Source organism: Hyperoodon ampullatus (genome assembly GCF_949752795.1).
Source record: "Hyperoodon ampullatus genome assembly, chromosome: 6".
NCBI classification, from domain to species: domain Eukaryota; kingdom Metazoa; phylum Chordata; class Mammalia; order Artiodactyla; family Ziphiidae; genus Hyperoodon; species Hyperoodon ampullatus.
In genome coordinates this window covers 2,724,697-2,747,382 of record NC_136919.1, presented here as the reverse complement: position 1 = coordinate 2,747,382, position 22,686 = coordinate 2,724,697, and the positions used below count along the sequence as shown (strand labels likewise).

The window sequence follows — 22,686 nt, the reverse complement described above, 5'->3', positions numbered from 1 at the left end:
ACCTGTCACGCCGGCAACTGCAAAGAAAATCAAGGGGTGGCCCCTGGAAGCCAAGGTGAGTGGGGTTCATGATGTCACAGGCTGCCGAGGCAGGGTGGACCTTGAGAACTTTGACCTGCATCTGGACCCTGGAGGGATGGTGGAGAGGAGACCGAGGGCCAAAGGCAGGAGAGAAGGTGGGTGACCAGAATACCATAACCAGGTGCCTGGTGAGGCTCAAGTTAAAGTGTGAGATGGCAACACTCTGTCCTGGCAGACATGCCGGTACCCAGGGACAGACCCTTGTTCAGGTGGCAGTGGCTGAGGGTGCGAGCAGGGCAACATCGGGGACAGAGGGACCTGGGAGGACGAGGCCAGCTGGGCCACGCTCTGAGCCAAGGTCCAGGTGGCCTGTGGCCTGCAGGGGCTGGTACCTGGCGGCGGGGGTGGGGAGGGGCACCCTGTAGCACCCCCCGCCCCATGTGGCAGAGGCACTGGGATCCCCAGGTGGGCTGCGTTCTGGGCATTGGGACAATTCAGGGAAGTGGAGGCCCATCACTGGAGGGAAGCCCTGACTTCCTGAGTCAAAGCAAGTGAGGCATGAAGCTACTGGCTGGGAAAACACACGAGCTGGGACTGCCTTTGACCGTGAGCCGGTGGAGGGTCAGGTCTGTCCTGAGTGCTGTGTGTGCATCGATCTAATTGACTCACACAGCGCAGCCTCTGCCCTGGGTTCAGCGTTGTACCCACTTCACAGATGAGGAGACTGAGTCTCAGACACATATATTGCTTGCCAAAGGGCACAGAGTGGCTGCATGGAACTCGGGAGGCCTCACTCGTGGCCGTTCTCTCTGAGGGAGCCCCCAGCCCTCCTAGGGTCAGCTCAAGCACACGAGAAAGGCTAGAGAGGTGAGATCTTGGGGTTCTCCCTAGGGGCTTCAAGTCTCAGGGGGTCCCCCTATGGCCCTCTCCCACCCCAGCTCTGCCATGTGCCCAGGGTGGGGTCTGTGAGGGGCACCTCCTACTGAGCTTGGCCTCCTGGCTGCAGGGTTGGGCCACAATCTTCTCCCGCTAGTTGGAGCCAAGAAACCTGCAAAGGCCCCTTGTAGGGAAGCCCCTCCTGATCCTGCAGGTCCCCCAAGTGCTGAGCCCACTTGGGGGACCTGCAGGATCACTCAGTCACAGGGACCTCTACTGGGGCAGCAGCATCACCACATTACATCAGGATGAAGCATGGGAGTGTGTGTTGGGGGTGGATGGGGGCTCACTATGTCAGTGGGGGGACTGAGTTCTGCTCAGACAAACAACACCTTGACCTCTGGGACATCCCTGGGAGGCAGGAGGCCTTGGTGCAGCCTCTGTAGCCCCCACCAGAGACCTCCGTCTTGACTGTGATAATCCTGGGCCAGCTTCATTTCCCCACCAAGGGGCAAGCTTTGTGCAGGGTGGGCGCTCAGAAGTGTTTTCTGGTTGGATGGGGGTGGTGGTGGTTGGGTGAGTGGATGGGGGATGGATGGGTGGATGGGTAGATGGATGGGTGGATGGGTGGATGGATGGATGGATAGATGGGTGGATGGGTGGATGGATGGGTAGATGGATGGGTGGATGGATGGGTGGATGGGGTGGATGGATGGATGAATGGATGGATGGGTGGGTAGGTGCATGGATTGGTGGATGGGTGGATGGATTGGTGGTTGGGTGGATGGGTGGGTGGACTGGTAGATGGATGGATGGGGTGGATGGATGGATGGACAGATGGATGGATGGGTGGTTGGATGGATGGGTGGATGGATGAATGGATGGATGGATCGGTGGTTGGGTGGATGGGTGGATCGATGGATGGATGGATGGTTGGATGAATGGGTGGATAGGTGGATGGATGGATGGATAGGTGGATGTGTGGATGAATGGATGGACAGGTGGATGGATGGGTGGGTGGATGAATGGATGGATGCCCAGGAAGGGCAGGGGCAGCCCTGCCCTGACCAGGGCTCTCCCCAGCTCTGTGTTCTGAATACCACGGTGTGCTTCCTCCTTTCAATGACAGCCCGAGCTCCTGGCAGCCAGTGTCAAGGCTGAGCTGGCCCAGGACCACGTTCGATGGCAGCGGCACCCGGGCCACCCCTCGGGTCCCGTAATGCACAACCAGCCGCATGAGGCTTGGGGCTTCCCTTGGCCAGACTGGACTTCCCCCTCTGTCCTTCGTTGAGGTGGCCTGCTGGGGTCACAGTGATGGGGCTCCTGCAGAAATCTGGGATCTGCCCCAAATACCGGCTTCTCAGCCTCACGCCTACAAATGAATTAAGTCCTGGAGACCCTCCCCCCTCCTTAGAGCCTTAAGTAACCCTGCACCCTGACCTCACAGGCTCCTCTCGAAGAGACCCAAGCCCCGAACAGGGCTCCGAGGAAGCTGCCCGGAACAAGGGGTAGGAAGTGCCACAACAAGCCCCACTGGAGGTGAGATGTCAGAGGTCACAGTCAGGGGTAGGATCCATGGACCATGGCATTTGACTTAATTTTGAAAGTCGAAGCACAAGAAGTGAAAAGTCTGTATTTTGCCTTTTCAAACAAAACGTAAAAGGCCCACACCCAGAAATTCAGTGGGGTGTAATCTGACTCCACGGCAGGCCAGATGGTCTTTTTCTACACCTATGGTTTCCCAGGAAATTGTGACAGCTGAATTTGCATGATGTAGCTACAAATGGAATTTGCAAAATGTGTGTGTTCATGTGGTTTGGACATGAGAATATTTCCTTCACCCAGTCATGTTGGGAAGAGTCAAGACTTTCACTTCCCCTACCCCAAGAACAAGGCCAGTGCTTAGTAAATGCCTTCTGGGTGGAGGATGTAGGAGGGATGGGTGGGTTGGATGGGTGGAGGGATGGAGGGATGGGTGGACTGCAGCTTCTGGGGAGGGCCTTTGCAAGAGAAGCTCCCAGCACGTCCCTGAGTCCCTGGCTATGGAATAAGGGCCCTGTTGTGAAGAAGCACTGAGCCCTCGCAGCAGCCCCTGCATTCTGGGGGAAACCTGGGCTGAGCAACCCCCTGGTTGTCAGAGGAGGACTGTGTGGAAAGGAACGGTCTGGGATGTTTGGATGGGCAGAGAAAGCTCTCCAGCCCGTCCACTGTGGCCTGCACCACGCCCGACACATGAAGAAGCACAGGTGTTCTCGTTCAGAGCAAATTCCCAGCGCTGCCCCAGCAATGAGGACTCCTACAGATGAGGGGACTCTGCAGGAACCCAAGAGGCCTCGTGGGGCAGCTGTGGACTCAGATTCCGCACCCCCCCCCGCCCCGCCCCCACGTGCTGCTGCCCTGGAACCATTGTACCATCAGCCAGAAGCAGAAGCAAAGTCCCCAGCGGGAGGCATCGCAGGAGACAGACTTTTGATTCAGACCAGGGCTCCAACCCTGCCTCTGCCCAACGCCTAACCTGGGGCCGGTCCTCAAGCTCCGTGACCATCCCCTAACAACAGAATCCCAGCGCGCATGGCCTGGAGCTGGACGGTCATTCCCCGCGAGGCAGAAGTGGGGAGGCTCCCAGGAAGCGGCCGCAGCCTGTTGGCCGACCTCCCTCCAAAGGCCTCCTTTGGGGCCCGCCTGGACCCTGAAGCCACCAGGCTTCCAGGAGCTCGAGGCCGGTGGCAGCACTTCCACACCCTGTCCTCCTTCAGCTCAGACACAGGCCGTGTCCCCAGCAGCCCCTTCCCGGCCAGCTCTGCTGCTGCTGCCTGTGCTTGCACCCATTTCTGCAGTGGGTGTGTGCGTGCTGGCCTTTTAAAGCTGTTGCATTCAGGATCTACGTGCTGAGTCAGCACCTCCGTGTTTTAGACACCACAGCATTTTCCCGTCTCCTTGGTCTCCTGTCCACCCAAACCAGCGTGTCGACCGACAGCTTTCGGTTCCAGGCATGGAAACCCTTTGCAGCAGCAAGATTTGGGTGCAGGAGCAGGTGCCGGGGAGGCCCGGCGTTTGGGCCCGGCTCCTTTGCACCTTGCTCGGTGATGCTGGGCAGTTCCCAGCGTGCTCGGTTTCTGTGTTTAACCACCCAGGACAATGACTCTTACTCTCACTGTGAGGCTTAACGGAGGCCAGGTGACACATACAAGCCCCCAGGCCAGCCACGCGGCACTTAAGAAATGGGAGCGGCTACTAGTCATGAACAGTTAGAATAATATGCTACGACAGTGCAAATCTCACAGGGTGTAATGTTATAGATTCACAGAACAATGGTGAGATATGCTACAAATCAACAGATTACATAGCCTATTTTTTAAACCTTTGTATCAGTTTTACCCATTTCTGTGACTTCTACGAAAGAAGATACTGGATTTTAAAGTCGTAGCTGCAGTGCTTTGCTGACCTGTTGGTTTATTTATTTAGCATTTCCATTTTTTTTCTTTTGGCGGTGCCACGCGGCTCGCGGGATCTTAGTTCCTGGACCAGGGATTGAACCCGTGTCCCTCACAGTGAGAGCTCGGAGTCCTAACCACTGGACTGCCAGGGAGGTCCTTATTTGCTGTTTCATTTAATGACTCTTTTTCGAATACCTACCAGGGGCTGAGCCCAGTTTGCAGTGCTGGGAGTGAACTGGGCACAGGACAGAGATGGCCCCCGCTGCCACAGAGCTGACAATCTAGAGGGATGAGACCGAGCAACAGACACCGTGGCGGAAACTGCAGAGAAGAATGAGTCCCATAGCGGGAGAGGGTCAGCAGAGGAAGTGAGGGTGTGAGCCATGTGGCCGTCTGGGCAAGAATCCCAGGCAGAGGGGTGGCAGGCGCAAAAGGCCCTGAGGTGGGGGCACCGCTGGGCGTGGCTGGAGGGCTGTGGGAATGAGGTCATCCGGGGAGGGGATGCGCCACATGGGACCTGCAAGCGATGAGGTTTGATTTTATCTCTGGTGAGGGGGAAGCCACGAAGGGCCCGCCGTCTGGGCAGGAGAGGGACAGGGCCTCACCAAGGTTTCACTGGGTCCTTGCTGGCTGCCGAGGACAGACTGAAGGGGGCAAGGGTGGCGCAGGGGGAGGCTGGGGGGCCCAGTAAGTGGGGGCCTGTGACCCTCCTCCCTTACTTTGGGGTATGTGACTTCCTGCCCCATGGGTTTCATCTATGCCACTGAACTGGGACGCCCAGCTTCCCGCCTCTCCTGTGGACTGTCCCGGGGCTTCGTGTGGGCCTTTCTCACTGAGGAAAACGGCCATCACGCACGGTGGTAAAGGTGGGCCAAGCTGAGAGGCAACCCCCCGAGGGTACCGTTCACTTGTAGCTTGCGGGCTCCTCTCTATAGAATGTGATGGGAATTGCGCCCCCTGGAGGTGTGCCATGGGCGGTCCCGGCAAACAGCTCTGAGTCTGAGAAGATGTGGACGGTGGTAGGATGTTCTGCAGCGGTGTCCCCTCTTCCTGACATGTACGCTGAGTTGATACAGTCCGCACCTGCTCACGACACCCACGCCGAGTGTCTGGAGGAGAAGAGCTCCTACCAGGTTCCATTCCTGTAGTCATTCATTTACTCTCACCCAGCCACCCTGCAGAGCCTCCCCCAAACCCTGTGAGGTACACAGGTGGGTCAGCGTCCCCAGTAGGACACTGGGGATCAGGAAGGTGTTGTGATTGGCTAACACACAGCAGTGAGGCCTGCGTCTCCTGACTTGGCTATTCTCCAGGCCAAACCTCATCTTCCGGCCGCTGGGCAGCGTCCCGCCAAGGGGCAGCCAGGTGGCGACAGTGCCCTCTGCACCCACCAGGGGGCAGCAGACGATCATCTGTGCTGATGGCTGGAGAGTGGCTGCCTGCATCCCAGCCCGGGCTCATCCTCTAGGTTGGTTCCTTGTCCAGGCAAGAAGGCCAGGAACAGTGAGGACACGAATAAGGTGCCCCACGCTGCCCCAAGCACTGTGCAAACCACCTGGATAATTACTTCTGTTCAGTCCTCGCCAGCGATTCTGACGGGATGGGGCGCTCCCCATTCTACAGAGAGGGACGGGGGGTGGTGGTCCTGCCAGGGGAAGGTGCCTGTGCAGGCTCTGGGGGCGGGGGTGGCTGGAGGCGCCGGGAGTCAGGCTCTGTCCCCCACTTTGTGATTTCTCGGGGTGATGCTAGAAGCCGCCTGCTGCCGCGGGGTCATCTCCTTTTAGTTTTTTTTAACATCTTTATTGGAGTATAATTGCTTTACAGTGTTGTGTTAGTTTCTGCTGTATAACAAAGTGAATCAGCTATATGTATACATATATCCCCATATCCCCTCCCTCTTACGCCTCTCTCCCACCCTCCCTATCCCCCCCCCTCTAGGTGGTCACAAAGCACCGAGCTGATCTCCCTGTGCTATGCGGCTGCTTCCCACTAGCTATCTACCTTACGTTTGGTAGTGTATATATGTCCATGCCACTCTCTCGCTTTGTCACACCTTGTCTCGGGCAAGGCAGGCTCGATCTCCCCCGTCTGAGGCAGGCTCCTTCCTGTCGGTGTTCACGAAGGTGCCACACCCGTTTCCTCGGGGGAAGGATGCCTGGACAGGAACTTGGAGCTCACCAGTCACTTGGCCTGGTTTTACTCCTGCCAGAGTCTGGGCTGTGCCCTGGAAGCCCAGCCCCTCCTCCACTCCTCTCCATGGGCCAGAACCTGGCCTGGGTCCCCATGCTTCCTCCTCAGTTTGGGAAGGGGCCAGCCTGACCCTCTGCAGAGGCCACTGCCCAGAACAGAGGGCTCAGGGGACCCTCACTGGGCTCGCAATGAGGTGGGGTGTTACCCTGCTCTGGCTCCTGCCCCAGGAATGCCAAAGGAAGAGGAGAACTGGGCCATAGGGGCAGCTGCCGGGTGCTGCCCCAGGGTTCAACCCAAGTGTGTGGGGATGCTCAGAGACTGGTCACCCCCAGGCTCACCCCATGACTGAGCCAGTCTTAGAGGGGGGGGATCAGCCTTGCCCAGGGTCACCCGGCTGAGAGCTCAGGGCTCCCAACAGCTGAGCCAGGACCCACATCATTTCGTCGCCAGATGGGCTCTTTATGTTCTAGAAGCCCTCCCACTGCCACAGGAGGCCAGAGAACACTGCCCACCCCCTCCCAGAGGGCGTGGCCCAGGAAGGAGTTCAAGGCACGGTCAGTAGACCCCGCAGCCAGCATGGAGGCGGGCCGCTACCCAGGGCCGGGTCTGGCCGCATCTCTTTCCCTCTCTCCCACTTAACTTATGTCACATCTTCCATCTCGGACGCCAGGATTTGCCCTCTGGGCAGCTGCGAGTGGCAGGCCTCTGGGTTTCAAAACAGGCGAATCCCGGCCTTTGTGCGAGGTCGGGGGGCTTCCTGCGGGTCCCTAGCCAGCGCACAGGATAGGAAGGGGATCTGGGCAAGTCCCCGGCCCGTGTGCCTCCCGCCTCGAGTTCTCCCGTGGGGACCGCTTGGTGGACCGAGAGGGCGCGGGACGACTCCGCGCAGTCGGTGCCCCCTCCAGGGTCTGTCCTTCCTGAAGGACCGTGCAGAGGCCCCCAGCGCGACAGGGGCCACCTCCTGAGCGCCTCCTGAAACGCAGGAGAGACGCAGAGACAACGACCGGCCATCACTCCACAGGCGAGGTCGCGCGCCCCGGACGCAGAGCTTCCTCAAAATCTTGGTGCCCCTCGCAGAAGTTGGCGGACCCCGGGCTCCGGCCGCGCCGCAACCCCCGCCCTCTGCAACTTTCGTGAGCGGCAGCCGGGCAGGAAGTGGGGGGGGGGGGGGGGGCGGGCGGGGGCGGTACCAGGCGAGCGCGCCGGCCCCGCCCCCACCCCTCCAGTGGCCGCGCCCCCGCGCCCCCGCGCCCCCCGCGTCCCCCGCGCCCTGGAGCGGCGGAGCTGCGGAGTCGGAGCCCCGGGCGTGGATCGCTGAGCGCGAAGGCGGGGCGAACAAAGCGGCGGCGGTGGCGAGGGCGGCCCAGGCCCCGGACGCGCGGAGCAGGCGACCCGCCGGGCCTTTGTCTCGGGCGGGGCAGAAGCTTCGGCGGCCGCGGGGCGCCCCGAGCGCAGAATGCGGCGCCCGGCGGGGCGGATGGCGGGGCGCTGCGGCGGCGGGCTGCGCGGAGCCCGGCCCGGGGCCCGGGGGGACTTGTGTGTGTGAAACGGGGGTCCGGCGCGCTGCCCGGCGGCTGCCCCACGAGCGCACGTGGGCGGGAGCTGCGGCGCGCTAGGAGCCGGAGGAGGAAGAGGAGGGGACGCGCGGCGGCGCAGCTGAGACCCGGGGCCGCCCGCGCGAAGCCCCGCCCCGGCCGCCGAGCCCCGCGCGGGCGGGCGGGATGCCCCGCGGCCGCTGCACTTCGGCCGGAGCGCTGCCCTGAGCCGGCCGGCCCAGCGATCGGCGGGCGGGTGGGCGCCGCGGGCGCCATGGAGCAGTGGCGGCAGTGCGGCCGCTGGCTCATCGACTGCAAGGTCCTGCCGCCCAACCACCGGGTCGTGTGGCCCTCGGCCGTGGTCTTCGACCTGGCCCAGGCGCTGCGCGACGGCGTCCTCCTGTGCCAGCTGCTGCACAACCTCTCCCCCGGCTCCATCGACCTCAAGGACGTCAACTTCCGGCCGCAGATGTCCCAGGTGAGGGTCCGGGCGCGCCGGGAGGGGCCCTGGTTTGCGGTCCCGGGACCCCGGTCGGAGCGACGGGCTCGTGGACGTCGGCAGGCGGCGGGACGGTGAGCGGAGAGGCGGCGCGCCCCGGCCCTCGGAACCAGCTCCTCCGAGGGGCGACCCCGGGAGGCACGAAGTTGGCAAAGTCCCCCAAGCCTGGGGTGCGCCTCCGCCGCCTCCGGGCACTGCCTGGGAGCACCCGCTGCTGGGCCTGCGCCTCCCGGGGTGAGGGGAGCTCGAACACCGGCGGGGCGCTCACCGCTGCCGCCCCCTCTCCCGGGCCTGGGCCCCGGAAAGCAGCGAGTGTCCCCCCCCGCCCCGCCTCGTCAGGCGTAGGGTCCCTGGCTTCGCGCCTGGTGGCTGGACGCCCTGGAAGACAGGGGCTCGGGGCGCGGCGGGAGGGGCCCGGCGGGGCGGGGAGCCGGGAGCCCTGGTCGGCAAGGGAGCGGCTGGGCTGGGCCACCGCCCCCTCGCCGGCCTCAGCCTCCTCCCGAACCCTTTGGCGGGGGGGCAAGCAGCGCCAGGCCCCCAGGGTCGCGCGACTTGGTGGGAACAGGAGTCCCTCATGCTTCCCCTGTACCCTCAAGTGTGGCCTTTGTCGCGGCCGAGGCGCATGTGGCTGCCGGGCAGGCAGGAAAATGTCTGCTTGGCTGGCAGGCGCTGCCTTTCTTGGCCCCTTAGAGGGAACTTGGCTAAGACTTACGCAGAGTGGAGGCTGCTGTCCTGCCGCCCCCCGGGTTCCACGACCCCCACCCCAGCACCTTTGAAGGGGCCCTGAGTGCCCAGCGGGGCCAGGGGCCACCCCAGGTCTGGCCAGCACTGCCCAGGAGCAACCTTCCTGCTCACCCCACAGCCCCTTCTTCTGTGACCCTCTGGCCTTCCCAAGCCAGTGTGACAGCTGAAACGGGCTGGGGGGAGGGGGGACGGAGTGAGTCACTGCTTTTCCAGGCTGGACTGCGTGGCCTCTGCCCTTTGGCTGTGACCAAATTTCCAAGGAGATGGGGGCATCCCCCCCTTCAGGGAGGATGGGGGTGGCCGCTGACCAAGAAGAGTCTTGAGGGGACGGGGGCAGGGGGCCACCCTCCCACTCCACGGAGGCGGACGGCCCAGGGAGGGAGCCCTGGCCTGCCATCTGGTCCCCAGGCCCCTCTGAAGCCAGAACCATCCTGGGCCCTCTCAGTGCTAAGAAGCCCAAGGTCCCGGGGCCGGGTGCCCTCAGATCCAGTCCTCTCCTCTGCCCTCACCCCCCTGGGGGCTGGGACGTACTTACCCCATTTTACAGCTGGGGAAACTGAGGGTGTTGGAGCTGCTGAGGGCAGAGCTAGGCCTTGAGCGGGAGTGTCTGCCTTTGGCTGCCCAGGCTGGCTGGCTCCTGGCTGACTGGCAGAGAGGCTGGGGCCCAGGGCACGTCCGGGGGTGGCTGGGGGCGTTGGCTGGGTCCTGGAGCTGCCCCTCCCAGCCGTGTTTGGCCAGGATGGAGGAGAGGGCGCGCTGGCTGTGGTAGGTGGCCTGGCTCAGCCCCTGCGCTTCCTGGGGTCCCTGGAGCCATCCTTGGGCCAGCAACGCCGACACGGCACAGTCTCCTTGAGTCCCCCTGCTCCAGCCCAGGTGAAGGGGTGTCGAGGGGCTGGACGGTAGGGAGACCCTGATGGGCGAGTGTCTGTGTCTTCATGGCCATGTGCTCTTATTGAAACCTGGCACTGTCACCTCCCTGTAGTGACCGCTTTGGGGGCCTCAGTTTCCCAGTCTATGTAATGAGGACAGTACTAGTGGCTGCCTCATAGCCAGGTTGCCACGCTGAATGAACATTAGAGATCTTATCTGGGCAGGTGTGGCCCCTTGTGGCTGAGGGCTGGTGTCCCCTGCCTGTCCTCACACGGAGGGTGGGGCTGGTCACACCCATCTTTGTATGTCTCTTGCTGGCACAGGGGTGGCTGGGTTAAGGCGGATGGCCCCATCTGTGTACTCACGATTAAAGAAACAATTCCCTTGACCATGTATGGCTGTGCAGGGTTTGGGAGAGGAACATGGTGGTCTGTCTGCGTGGCTGTTCTTTGCTGTCTGGGGAACTTCCCTCCAATGGAGGAGGGAAGACGACGTGGTCCTCTTGGTCCGTGGTGGTGGCATCACAAGAAAAATCACAGCTGCCTTTTCTTACCCACCCTGCCCTGAGCTAGTCATGATCCTGGGGGCATATGTCACTCCTGCTTCATGAATGAGACAGCTACAGCTCAGAGAGGTCAAGTGACTTACCCCACATTACACAGGTAGTAAGTGGTAAAACTAAAACCTGGACTTAGGTCTCCCTTCCAGGACTGTTTAAACAAATTCTGATTTCAGAAGCCTTCCCTCTGCTGTCTTGCTGATTTTCTGATGGAGGCTCCTGGCCCGCTTCTCAGGTTGGTCACGGTGTGTGTCTGTTTCCATGGGATGGATGGGGTGGGGAGTGCGTGCCTATTTCCTGGGGGATCTGGATACTTTGCTGGCAAGTGGGCAGGGCCCTTCCATCTTCCTGCTGTCACCGTGTGCCCGTACGTGTGCCCTTACGTGGACCCGTCCAGCTCAGAGGGCTGCCTGACGTCCCCTCGTTCCAGAATGCTGCTCTGGCTTCTCCTGTGACAGGTGACATCCTGTTTTCCAAGTATCGCACTTCGAGTGCCCCTCTCGTTTGCGTGGATCTCAGCTGGGTTATTGGCCCCAAAGGCGCATAATAGCTACGTGCACTTACTGAGCATCTGCTGTGTACAGAGCCAGGTACTAGGAAGGGTTCACGGGCAGATCCAAGTTGCCCCTTGTCCAGCCCTTCTGGATCTGGTCGGGTGTGCTTTATTTTTTTTATCCAAAATGCCTGGCAGCCACGTTGGGTTTAATTAAAGTAATTAGCTATGACCAAATCTGCTGATCCTAATAAGAGACCGCGTGTGTCTGGAACAGGTTCAGTTATGAGCTCCTGAGGTTGCTGATGCCAGCAGACGGCCCTTGCGTTTGGTCTAAAGTCTGAATCTTCAGGGCACCACCCGCCCAGCCTCTTGCCCTCCACCCTGGCAGGCCTCCTCTCCGTAGAACAAGGCTGGGAAGCCCGTCTGCAGGGACACGGCAGAGAGAGCTCCCCCATGCCCACACCTCCAGCTTCAAGTCTTTCCCGTCCCTGCCTCGTGCCGACGTTCCAGCCTGCGCCCCCCTCCCCTAAGCCTTTTCCATCAGGGTCCATCGTGTGCGGGCCCATGCTGGAAGACTACCCCTCCTTTTGTCCTGGTTCTTCCTATAGGAGCTAGTCTAGTGGCTGCCTCCTCTAGGAAGCCTCCTCTGATTTCACTCTTCTCCCATCCTGAAGCGTTGCGAGCCTGGTCCTTGACCCACCCCACCGTGTACCGGGTATGTACCTCTAACCCTGCGTTTTCCACACTTTGCTTTAGTAAACAAGCATCCCTCGGAGCCACACTCGTTGCTCACTGTCCTGAACCCAGGACAGTGAATCCCTCCCCTTCCGGACTGGCGTGAGCCCTCCCAAGGGGTCTCCGGGTCCTGCCGCGCTGGGCCTCCCTTTCTGCTGTGTTATTCCGGTCCTTCCTTCGAGGAATAATTGCCGAGCCCCTGCGCTGCCAGGCAAGGGCCCAGTCCCTGCTCCAAGATGCTTTCAGGTGAGCAGGACACACAGCAGGTTGTTGAGGTGCCTGTGGATGAGGAAGTGGCCTTTAAGTGTCCTGAGAGCTCCCAAGTGCAGGCAGGGGGATGTGGTTCCCGAGGCCAAGTGGTGTGATACCCGGGCTGCCGGGGAGCAGGGACACGGAGGCCGATTCCAGCAGAAACTAGGACGCCTTTTCTTTTCAAGTCAGGTTTTGTTTTGTTTTCTAGATTTTATTTATTTATTTATTTATTGGCTGCTTTGAGTCTTCCGTGGCTGTGAGCGGGCTTTCTCTAGTTGTCGAGGGCTGCTCATTGCGGTGGCTTCTCTTGTTACGGAGCACAGGCTCCAGGCACGCGGGCTTCAGTAGTTGTGGCACACGGGCTCAGTAGTTGTGGCTCACGGGCTCTAGAGTGCAGGCTCAGTAGTTGTGGCACACGGGCTTAGTTGCTCCGTGGCATGTGGGATCTTCCCGGACCAGGGCTCAAACCCGTGTCCCCTGCACTGGCAGGTGGATTCTTAACCACTGCGCCACCAGGGAAGCCCCAGGTTTCGTTTTAAGTGTGAACATATCTTGACACTTGAGAGTAAGTTGGTGCCCTGCACCCTCACATGTTTCCTACAGAAGAAGGTCCCCTCTGCAGCCACAGAGCAGCCACCTAAACCCGGAAAACAGCGGGGATGGCCTTGGAATCCACTCGAGCTTCAACGCGTGTCTCCACAAATGCCCATTTCAGCAAATGGTCCACCTGGGGGCTGGGACGGCCCCTCCGCCTCACACCTTGATTTTGCCGACCTGGATGCTTTTGAAGGTGACAGGCCCCTTTTGTTGCAGAACGTCCCTCCCTTTGGGTTCATCTGCCGTTTCCTCGCGCTGGATTCAGGCTTTGCACCTGGAGTGGGTGGAGTGACCATGCTGTTGCCTTCTCCTGGCATCCTGTCTAGCAGGTGGCACGTGGTTTCCAAGTGTCCCCTTGCTGGGGGTGTTGGCTTTAATCACTTGACACCGGCGCTGTTGGCCGACGGCTCCGCCGCCAAGGTCCTCCGATCCCCCTTGTAGGTCACGGATATTCTTGAGAAGGTGCTTTGAGACAGTGACAGGATCAGTCCTCCCTCCCTCCGTCCCTCCCTCTTTCTTCTCTTCCTCTTTTCCTTTCCTTCCTCTCTCTGTCTACCACTGTGGATTGTGGTTTCCTGTTCTGTTCCACGGATTCTCACCTGTTACTGTCACTCTTTATTTTGACACTCAGATGGTCTCTGGTTTGACCAGCGGCAACTGCTTCAAGCTGCTTCCGCGTGTCTTTTTGACACGTTCCCATCATTTGGTGAGCTCTGTCTCCTTCCTGGCACAAGATATCTGAGCTCATCTTGTATTTTGTTTTGTCTGGCGCCGGAATCAGCCGTTTGTGGAAGGAGCTCTGGGTCCGCAGTGCAGAGGCATATGTAGAAACCAGGATCTGGGTGCAGGCGCACCTGTGCTGGGGTGTGTCAGCGCTGAGACCTGGGCAGTGTGCACCTCTGAGTTAACACAGGCGTGTGTGTCCCTGTCTGTGTGCTGCACCTGTTCACATTTGTACTTCTGTCTGTATCAGTGCTGTCAAGTAGAAGATGTGTGAGCTGCATCTGTCTCTTAAAATTCCTGGTGGTCATATTAAAAAAGTGAAAAGAACCGTGTAACATTAATTCTAATAATACATTTTATGTAATCCATGCCCAAGGGGGCAGAAATCAGATCTGTGGGGGTGAAGAAATCATATTCTTTTTATGCATCAAGCACAGATGTACCCAGAGAAAAGAACAGTACAGTACAGATATACAGTACATCTGTGGTATTAAAATTTCATGTGGGGAGGGCGATTAGGACAATGCCTGGAAAGGCTCCTTAGGTGGGGGGTGATACTGACAAGAGGTTGAGAGATGCTGATTTCCCGAATATTAGCATTTCCGGGCGGCAGGGTTTGGCACCCAGTTTGTGCAGCAGGGGGTGGGGATGGGGGAGGGGAGAGCAGAGGCCGGTGGACCAGGGGTCTCGTCTTTAGCGCTGACCTGCTGACTGGAGGGTCACTTGCAGGGCTGTGTGGGGCAGGGTCTGAAGCTCGGGTCTGGAGTTGGCAGGGAAGGCCGTCGGGCATCACCTGCCCAGGTCATGGGTGGGCGCAAGCTGGCGTTGGTGGAACGTGGTTTGTTTGTGCCACGTGTGCTGATGACAGAAACCTGGCTTTGGCGTGGGCTGCCGGGGTGAAACGGCGAAGAATGCTGTGTTGGGTAGGGAGTCTGTTGTGAGGGGCGACCCTCATCTGTCTGGGGTCTGGGCCCTGGAAATGGGGCGTCTCCGTGCCGGGAATGGGGGCCCCGCTGTGCGTGGTCCCAGGGCCTGACAAGGGTGAGTAGGTACAAGGTGACCTCCCCCCCCCCGGTCCCTCATCTCAGCCCGTTGCTGCCATGAGGTCCACATGACCGAGGATGTCGCCTCCCTGGCAGGGCGGTGCCCCCCGGCCCCTGCCTCCTGTCCCCGTGTCCAGGCCACGTCTGTGGCTACATCTTCCCAGGACAGGGCAGCGCTGCTGGGAAGACGCCCTGCAGCCCTACCGCTGAGACCCCGCCAGGTGGACCTCCCTCCCGACTGCCCCTTGAATCCAACTGCTTCTCCCCTGCCTCCCAGCCGGCAGCCACCACCCCCTCCCAGAGCAGGGGTGGGCAGACGTTTTCTGTCGAGGGCCAGGCAGTAAATATTTCAGGCCCCGTGGGCCAGACGGTCCTGTGGCAGGTCCTCACCTCTGCCCTCACCATGCCGAGGCAGCGCTGATGATCTGTGAGCGAACGAGGGGCTGTGCACCAACCTGTATTCGTGGAGAATGACACGTGAATTGCATATACTTTCCACATGTCACGAAATACTGTTCTTTTTCTCCCCAGCCATTTAAAAATGTAAACACCTTTCTTAGCCTGTAGGCTGGGTAGAACCAGGCAGCGGGCTGGTTCGCTGCCGCTTGTCTGCTCAGAGCCCTTCCCGGGGCCTGCGAAGGCGTCCTGGTCCCTGGGGCTCCCCCCTCCCCGTTCCCATAGCGCTTGGCAGTCACGTCTCAGTTTGTATCCAGAGCCCTTGGCATGGGCTCCTCAGACAGGAAGTGATCCATGGAACAAAGCTTCCTCACCGCTTCCCTGGAGCCAGAAAACGTGCTGAGCCCCGTGGGGATGACCTCCTCTCATCCCCGGAGCGCGTGTGGCTGAGGCTGTGCTCTCAGCCCGATGAGCTGCCTGAAAGGCAGTGGAGGGGGCCACACTCGGCTGCCGTGAGAATCCTGGCGCTGACGTGTCACTGGCCTGGCTGAGCCTCGCTCTCCCTGCCTGGAAAGGGGGTGACGGTGGCCACCTGCTTGGGCCTCCCACCAGGCCCGCTAAGTCTCAGAACACTGCACCTCTACCCCGCGCCCGGCTGGCCGGCTTGCTCCTGCTTGGCCGGACCCCGGCCCCGGCTCGCCTCCTGCCTCTTGGGCCAGCTGCCTTCCCCCGTCCACCTGGCCTCACCTTGCCTCTGGCGGCCCAGCTGCTGCAGAGCCTGGTGGGATGCCAGGGCCCGGGGCTTGCCTCTCCCTCCTTCCCTAGCCCCTAAGCCCCTCCCACTCGGCCCCAGGTAGGGGGTGGGGGGAGGGGAAGGATGGAGGATCCTTGGCCCAGGAGTGGAGGGCCCAGGGTTGGTGGACCGCAGCCCTGACCCTTCCTCTGAGGGTGACCGGGGACTCCTGCCCGAAGGGCTCTCACGCGCTCTCTCTGCCTCTTCCTTCCGAAGAGCTCCTGGGCTGGATGGGGCAGGACTTGCTGTCCCGTTCTTCAGGGCTGTGCTGGTCCTTAGCAGGTGCAGATGTTTGGATCCCTGGGGGCAGAGAGACCTCGGAGGGCTTCGTGGAGGAGGTGGCTCTTGAGCTGGTGGTGAAAACTGGACGCCTTTAGGTAACTAAAGGTTGGAGATGGGTGGTTGCTGCAGGGATGGGGCTCTGTGGGGGCAGAAGCTGGGGTGGGGGGGGTTCCCACTGTGTCCCCAAGGCAGAGCGCTGCTGCCTGGCCATGCCCTGTCCTGAGAAACTTTGTTCCCTGGCAGCCCAGCCAGGGCGCCTCCCCTGGGCCTCGGGAGACCCTGTGAGGCACTGGGTTGGGCGGCCGCGCCCCCCGTCAGTGGAGAGGTGACAGGCTGGCCTGGGGGCGCACAGCTGCGTGGGGGCCGAGGCCTCTCGCCAAGCCGCCCAGGTCTCTTGGAGCCTGGAGTGCCCTTCGCTTCGCTCCTCCCTGCGCCAGCAAAACAGCCTTGGCACGGCCCTCTGTGGGTGAGCAGGCTGGGGGGCTCGGCCTTCCCCTCACCTGCTCCCAGGCGGCTGGGGGAGGGTCACTCCATCATTTGCTCGAAGTCCCATCTGCCTACGGGCCTTGGGCAGAGACCCCTGACCCTGTGTCTGACCTTCTGGAGGGGAGACAGAATAAGGGATTCGTGAAGAATTAAGATGGAGAGAAAGATGCAGAGAAAGACGGCGGGCAGAAGGCTGGTGGCTGGGCTCAGGAAGCCCAGGCAGGCTCCCCGAGGAGGTGCCGGAGGGGCCCCTCTGCAGCCTGCTTCCTGCACCTGCTCCCCTCGGGTGCTGTCTCAGCTCTGAGCTGGAACGGGGCGCGTGGCCTGTGAGTGAAGTTCAGCCCCCCAGTGGGGGGTGGCTGCCCAAGGCCACAGTCTCTGGGGGTTCCTTGTGTGCCCGAGGCCCAGCCACAGGGCCAGGCCAGCTCCACGCCGTCCGGCTGTGAGCAGCTGTGGCTCCCGCTTCAAGTCTCGGCCGCAGAGCGTGGCATCCTTGTCTCCTCCCGCCCCGTCCACATCCTCCGTCCAGTTCCCGATGGCTGCGTGGCGTCCGCTCCTCCACCTCCCGGGGGTCCTGGGCCGCTCCTTCTGGCCGAGCCGTCTGGGGGCAGCACCACCCCGCCCCGTCCCGGACCCATTTCCCACCTTGCGCCTGGCCCCGTGTGCTGCTGGGCAGTGGGGCAGCCGCCGACTTGTCCCTGGGGTGGAGACGGGTGCAGCGCTGTACCCTCTCGGACCCGGGTTCAAATCCTGGTCGCCACTTCTCGGCTGTGTGCTGTGCCCCACCCCTGCCCCGGCCCCTGTTTCCTCTGCTGTGAAAGGGGGTTTCTGACGGCCACCTGCTGGGGGTTGGCTGAAGACAGAGCGGACGGAGGGGACCCAAAGCTCTCAGCCCAGCGTCTGGGGGTGATGTGTGCTCAGTGGGTGTTACCTACCCCTCCACACCCTCACCCTGGGCAGCCCGGCCCTTTGAAGCCTGGGGCTCTGCTTTTCCCTGTAGGTGCCCCTCCCCTAGCACCTGCCCCTGAGCTTGACCCGGGAGAGAGGTTAGGGCAGGCCCTGCAGACCTGCTTCCACGCCGGATCAGGAGCCGGCACCGCGCGTGTGTGCGATGAGCCCCTTGCCCCGCTCAGCCGGGGAACCTTCAGTCTCGGCCAGGAGGGGCCCCCTGACCCTCTGCTCGGGCCGCATGCTTGGTCCTCTGAGGCTCCACGCTTTCCGGGGGCACTCCGGTCAGCATCCTGTGGCTGCTGTGACTGTTTTGGTTTCTGGACCCAAATGGTAAACAGGAATCATAACGTACGGCTGCAGAGGGGGCAGGGCCGTGCCGTGGGTGCCTGCTGGCCGGGATGGGGGAACGGGGGTGGCCCCCAAACGAGGCTCCCTGCCTTTGGAAGCTTAAGTGTTGCTAGAAATGCACGACATTTCTGTTTTGTGGGGATTGTTTGTCGTCTCTGCAGAGTTTATATAAGGATTAAAACACTTATTTTTTATTTATTTATTTTTTTGGCGGTACGCGGACCTCTCACCGCTGTGGCCTCTCCCGTTGCGGAGCACAGGCTCCGGACGCGCAGGCTCAGCGGCCATGGCTCACGGGCCCAGCCGCTCCGCGGCATGTGGGATCCTCCCGGACCGGGGCACAAACCCACGTCCCCTGTATTGGCAGGTGGGCTCTCAACCACTGAGCCACCAGGGAAGCCGTGAAACACTTATTTTTAACACACCTACTCTTCATCCCCCTGAGCCAACTTAAACTTCAGGCCGTGAATGCTCCTGTCGGTTTGTTTTGTTTTGTGCTTTTGGTTTCAAAGGCAGCGTGCGCACATGGTGTCCGGTGAGAGCTGGTCCAGGCAGGCAGGGGGCCCGGCTGCCGGCCGCCTGGCCTCCCATCCCTCCGTGGGCTCGGTAGCCTCCAGGCCTTTCCAGGGATGGGGCCCACTCCCAGGTCCCCCCCGAGGCCCCCCCCCGAGGCCCGGTTGTCGTGTGTGCGGAGTGGGGGGCACTTGTCTGTCTTGTGCTGTCAGAGGACTTTCTGAGATGCTGCCCCACTGCCGCCTGTTAAGTTGATCTGCCCTGCTGGGGGCTTCACGGCTGCGTCAGGAGAGGTGTCTCCCGGGGTGTGGAGGGCGGCGGGGTGGGGTGCTGGGGGGCCGTCGCCAGGACCGGAGTCACCTGGCAGGTGGGCGGCCTCGGGTTCCGGATGTTTCTCTTCTCCACGTGCCTCACCCCCGCCCCCCCCCACCCCAGCCCTGCCTCTGCCCGGCCTCTCTCCTAAGTGTACCGTCCACATATTTCCAGCTTTCATCCACATTCGCTTGATGGTCGTATTTGTCTCACAAACGTAGGATGCTGTCAGGGGAGGGGGCGTGCAGGCACCGTGCTGAGCGAGTGGATGACCCCAGCCCCGAAGTGAGGGGCCAGCACGGCCCTGTTGGCGGCTGAGGCCCGGAGTTGCTAAGCCACCTGCCGGGGCCACGCAGCTGCGAGAGGCTGGGCCTGGGCTCGCCCCGGCCTTCCTGACGCCAGAGTCCAAGGCCCACGTTTTGCTTGCCTCCCCTCGGGGTTGGCTCTGGTTGGCGGCAGTGTTTCTGCCAGGTTTGGCCTGGTAGGGGAGGCGGGGCTCCGCACCTGGCCTCCGTGTCCCTCCAGGAATGGGGAGGTGCCCCCTGGGACAGTGGTCGTGGGTGCAGCATGGACTGTCCCACCTTTCAGCTGCATGAGGGGTGTCTGGGTCCCGGTCCCTGGCGCACGGGGCAGCTGGAGAGGTTTAGTCTGTTCATGCCCTGCCTCCAGGTACCCCTGGGGTGGTGGAAGGTTCTGGTCCCTTACGCTCATGACAGTCACATCCTGAGACCCTCCCTCCCTTGCCCTTAAGCTCCTCCCATCCTTAATCTACCCTCCACCCCAGAGACTGGGCATCTGTGTTTTCCTCCCTGCCTCGCCCAGCTTATCTGGCTGCCGGGACAGGAGAGAGAAACATCCAGTAGTCATTTTGGTGAGAGACAAGGTATCTTTCAGATCCGAGCTGTTTTCCTCTATACACGATGGGTTACTCACACATACGGATTCTGAGCACCCATCTGGATGCTAGAGGTCTCTCTCCGCCTGAAGTGGTTTTGTGTTTTTCAGACGGCAGGCAGGGCAGCGGGGTGTGACCCGGGCCTGCAGATGGACAGGTTCCCTGGCTTCCCTCGGCCTCCTCCCACCTGCCGCATCCCGCCTCCCCTCTGGGCCTCTGGGTTCCTAGCCCAGAGGGGCCAGACGCCCCCATCTCTTGTGATGTCCGGGTGCAGTCTGTGTGGTTAGGGCCAAGGGCTGGAGCCCTGGCTTTGCCACTGACCACTGTGGGCCCTTGAGCTTGACCTTGACCTTCACAGAGCCTCAGTTTCCTCCTCTGTAGGACTGGGATAAAAATAGTATCTTCCTCAGCGGGTGATAGATAAACAACATGTGGTCTATCCAGACAATGGGATATTATCAGCCATAAAAAGGAACGCAGCACTGACATCCTGCAACATGGATGAACCTCGAGAACGTTATGCTGAGTGAAAGAAGCCAGACCCAAAGGGACAAGTGTTCCGCGATTCCATTTATATGAAGTGACCAGGACAGGCAAATCCACAGAGGCAGAAAGCAGGTCGGTGGCTGTCGGGGGGTTGGGGGGAAAAGGGGGGAGCAACTGCTAACGGGTACGGGGCCTCTTAGGGGTGATGGAAAGTTCTGGAACCAGAGAGTGGAGGTGGTTGCACAACGTGGGGAATGTGCTTAATTTCATCTTATGTGTACTTTTTTTTGGTCCGCACCGCGCAGCTTATGGGATTTTTACTTCCCTGACCAGGGATTGAACCCAGGCCATGGCAGTGAAAGCACTGAGTCCTAGCCACTGGACCGCCAGGGAATTCCCTCCGTTATGTGTACTTTACCGGAAGAAAAAAGTAGCACTGCCCTTGTGGGACTGGGAGAATTGCCTGAGGAATTCGAGCAGCTCTGTGGCCTGGGACCGCAGTGGCCCGGACACCTGCCCCTGTGTTCTTCCTCCATAAGGAATGTCAAGTCACATTTGATGCCTGCATTGGTGTAAAGGCAAATACACGAATAGTGTATTTAAATATCTAAATATTTAAATATTGTCTACGATCTAAGACACTTTCATGGCCTCTTAGAAGTGCGGGCCCGCAGCGCCCGGCAGGTGAGTCAGGCCCGCGTGGTCTTCTCGGGCCACTCCAGGCAGGACAGGGAGGTGAGAGCCTGGACTTTGGTGTCTGTCATTGATCTGTTGTGTGATGCTGGGTAACTCGCTTTCCTTCCTCTGTAAACTGGAGGTGCTGATGCTGACAGTCAGGGTCCTCACCACACTGTTCTGAAAGTTGAACAAGCTCGTCTGAGTGGCAGGCTCTGCCCAACGTCTGGCCCATTTTATCCCCCCACTCCCCTGCCACTCTTCAGGCTGGGCCCCGGGGAGCAGACCCCAAGACGGGAGGTGAGCCAGTGAGGCCAGGGAAGGAGGGACGGAGGCCGAGGCCCTCCTCCTCCAGCAGCTTCCTGCCGTGGGCGCTGAGCACTGGGGGCAAGACGGTCCTCGAGGGGCACGGCCCGAGGGAGGGGAACCCGGGGTTTCTGTCACCGCTCCTGGGTCCCGGGCCGGGCAGCAGCCTCAGGCACAGAGGGCAGTGCTGGGGCAGGCCCCGGAGTGGCAAGCCCTGGGGAACATCGGCGGGGTGCCTGCAGCTGCTAAAGGAAAGTGGCTCTTCATCCTGGGTGGGAGATGATGACATGAGACCTTTCCTCTCTCGGCTCTAGGAAACGGCCCAGGGAGCTTTCATCTGAGTCGCTGTTGGCCGAGGGCCTGGAGATGGACCGGGCCCCCTGTGTGTATGGGCAGTAGCAGGGGCTGGTTTCTTTCTTTTTTTCTTTTTTTTAAAATAGATTTATGTATTTATTTATTTTTGGCTGCGTTGGGTCTTCGTTGCTGCACACGGGCTTTCTCTAGTTGCGGCGAGCTGGGGCTACTCTTGGTTGCGGTGCGTGGGCTTCTTATTGTGGTGGCTTCTCTTGTTTTGGAGCATGGGCTCTAGGCGCGCGGGCTTCAGTAGTTGTGGCACACGGGCTCAGCAGCTGTGGCTCACGGGCTCTAGAGCGCAGGCTCAGTAGTTGTGGCACACGGGCTTAGTTGCTCCACGGCATGTGGGATCTTCCCGGACCAGGGCTCGAACCCGTGTCCCCTGCATTGGCAGGCGGATTCTTAACCACTGCGAAGGGCTGGTTTCTGATAACAGTTATGAATGACCTAACAGGCTTTGGAGGAGGAGGCGTGGGGAAAGCGTGGCGCTCCTTCACTGCTCGGGGCTCCACGTCAGGTGGTTTGGAGAGCCAGCGCTATGGTGGTATGGGGCGCTCCCCAGGCTAGGCGGAGTCAGGGAACTTTTCTGCAGGAAGTAACCTTTTAGATGAGCCTTGAACAAGGAGTAGGAGTCAGCCAGGTGGGGGAGGGGAGGGGAGACGGTCTAGAACAGGTCAACAACTTCCCAGCCCCCGTTCCTGGCTTACCAATCTCAGGCCAGGCCAGGCCTGCGTCAGCCACTGGCTCTGAGCCGTTTCCTGCTTTCTTATTTTCCTCCTGGATTGCCTGTCCTCTCGGCCTGGCTGCCGTTTCTCTGCAGAAGCCAAGTGGCAACTTGACGCTCACCCCAATGACTGGGGACGTCCTGCATCGGCCTTGCTCTGCAGGGGGCACACTGATGTGGGCGCTGATGGGTTGGGTGAGTCTCACCAGCCATGGGCTGGGACCGTCCCAGGGGATGAGGGGCCCGCTCTTGATGGGACGCCTGGGGCCCTTACCTGATGGTTGGATTGTGTTTCTTTGGGCACATCTTCCTGCTCTGGTGGGCTGAGGCCAGTCAGCTTCTCTGGGTCTCTTTCCTATCTGTAAAATGGAACTGGGGGATTTTCTGCACTGCTGCCCACTGCTGATGGCCTCGGGGGCTGGTGCACCTGGAGAGTTGGGTCGTAGGCAGGGATGCTCAGGTGACAGTCCCCAGCCGGGGGCGTGGGAGGGAGCCAGGTGTTCGCAGCCACCTGAGGGCCATTATTACCTGATGATGTATGACTTTGGCAGGTTTCTTGCTGTCTCCGAGTTTCTTGGGGTGACACCG

At 60.8% G+C, this 22,686-nt stretch overlaps 1 protein-coding gene across 4 annotated transcripts in view; it reads left to right on the top strand.

Moving 5' to 3' along the window:
* Nucleotides 1-8,173: 8,173 nt before the first annotated feature.
* VAV2 (vav guanine nucleotide exchange factor 2) overlaps nucleotides 8,174-22,686 on the top strand; it is a gene marked incomplete at its 3' end in the record, with an annotated part of 177,821 nt that continues 163,308 nt past the window's right edge. For all 4 annotated transcript variants that reach the window (XM_079707133.1, XM_079707131.1, XM_079707130.1 and 1 more), the window contains exon 1: nucleotides 8,174-8,537. In XM_079707133.1, the coding sequence (XP_079563259.1) occupies nucleotides 8,334-8,537 (204 nt within the window). In that variant the 5' untranslated portion in view covers nucleotides 8,174-8,333. The remainder of the gene's footprint in view (nucleotides 8,538-22,686) is intronic.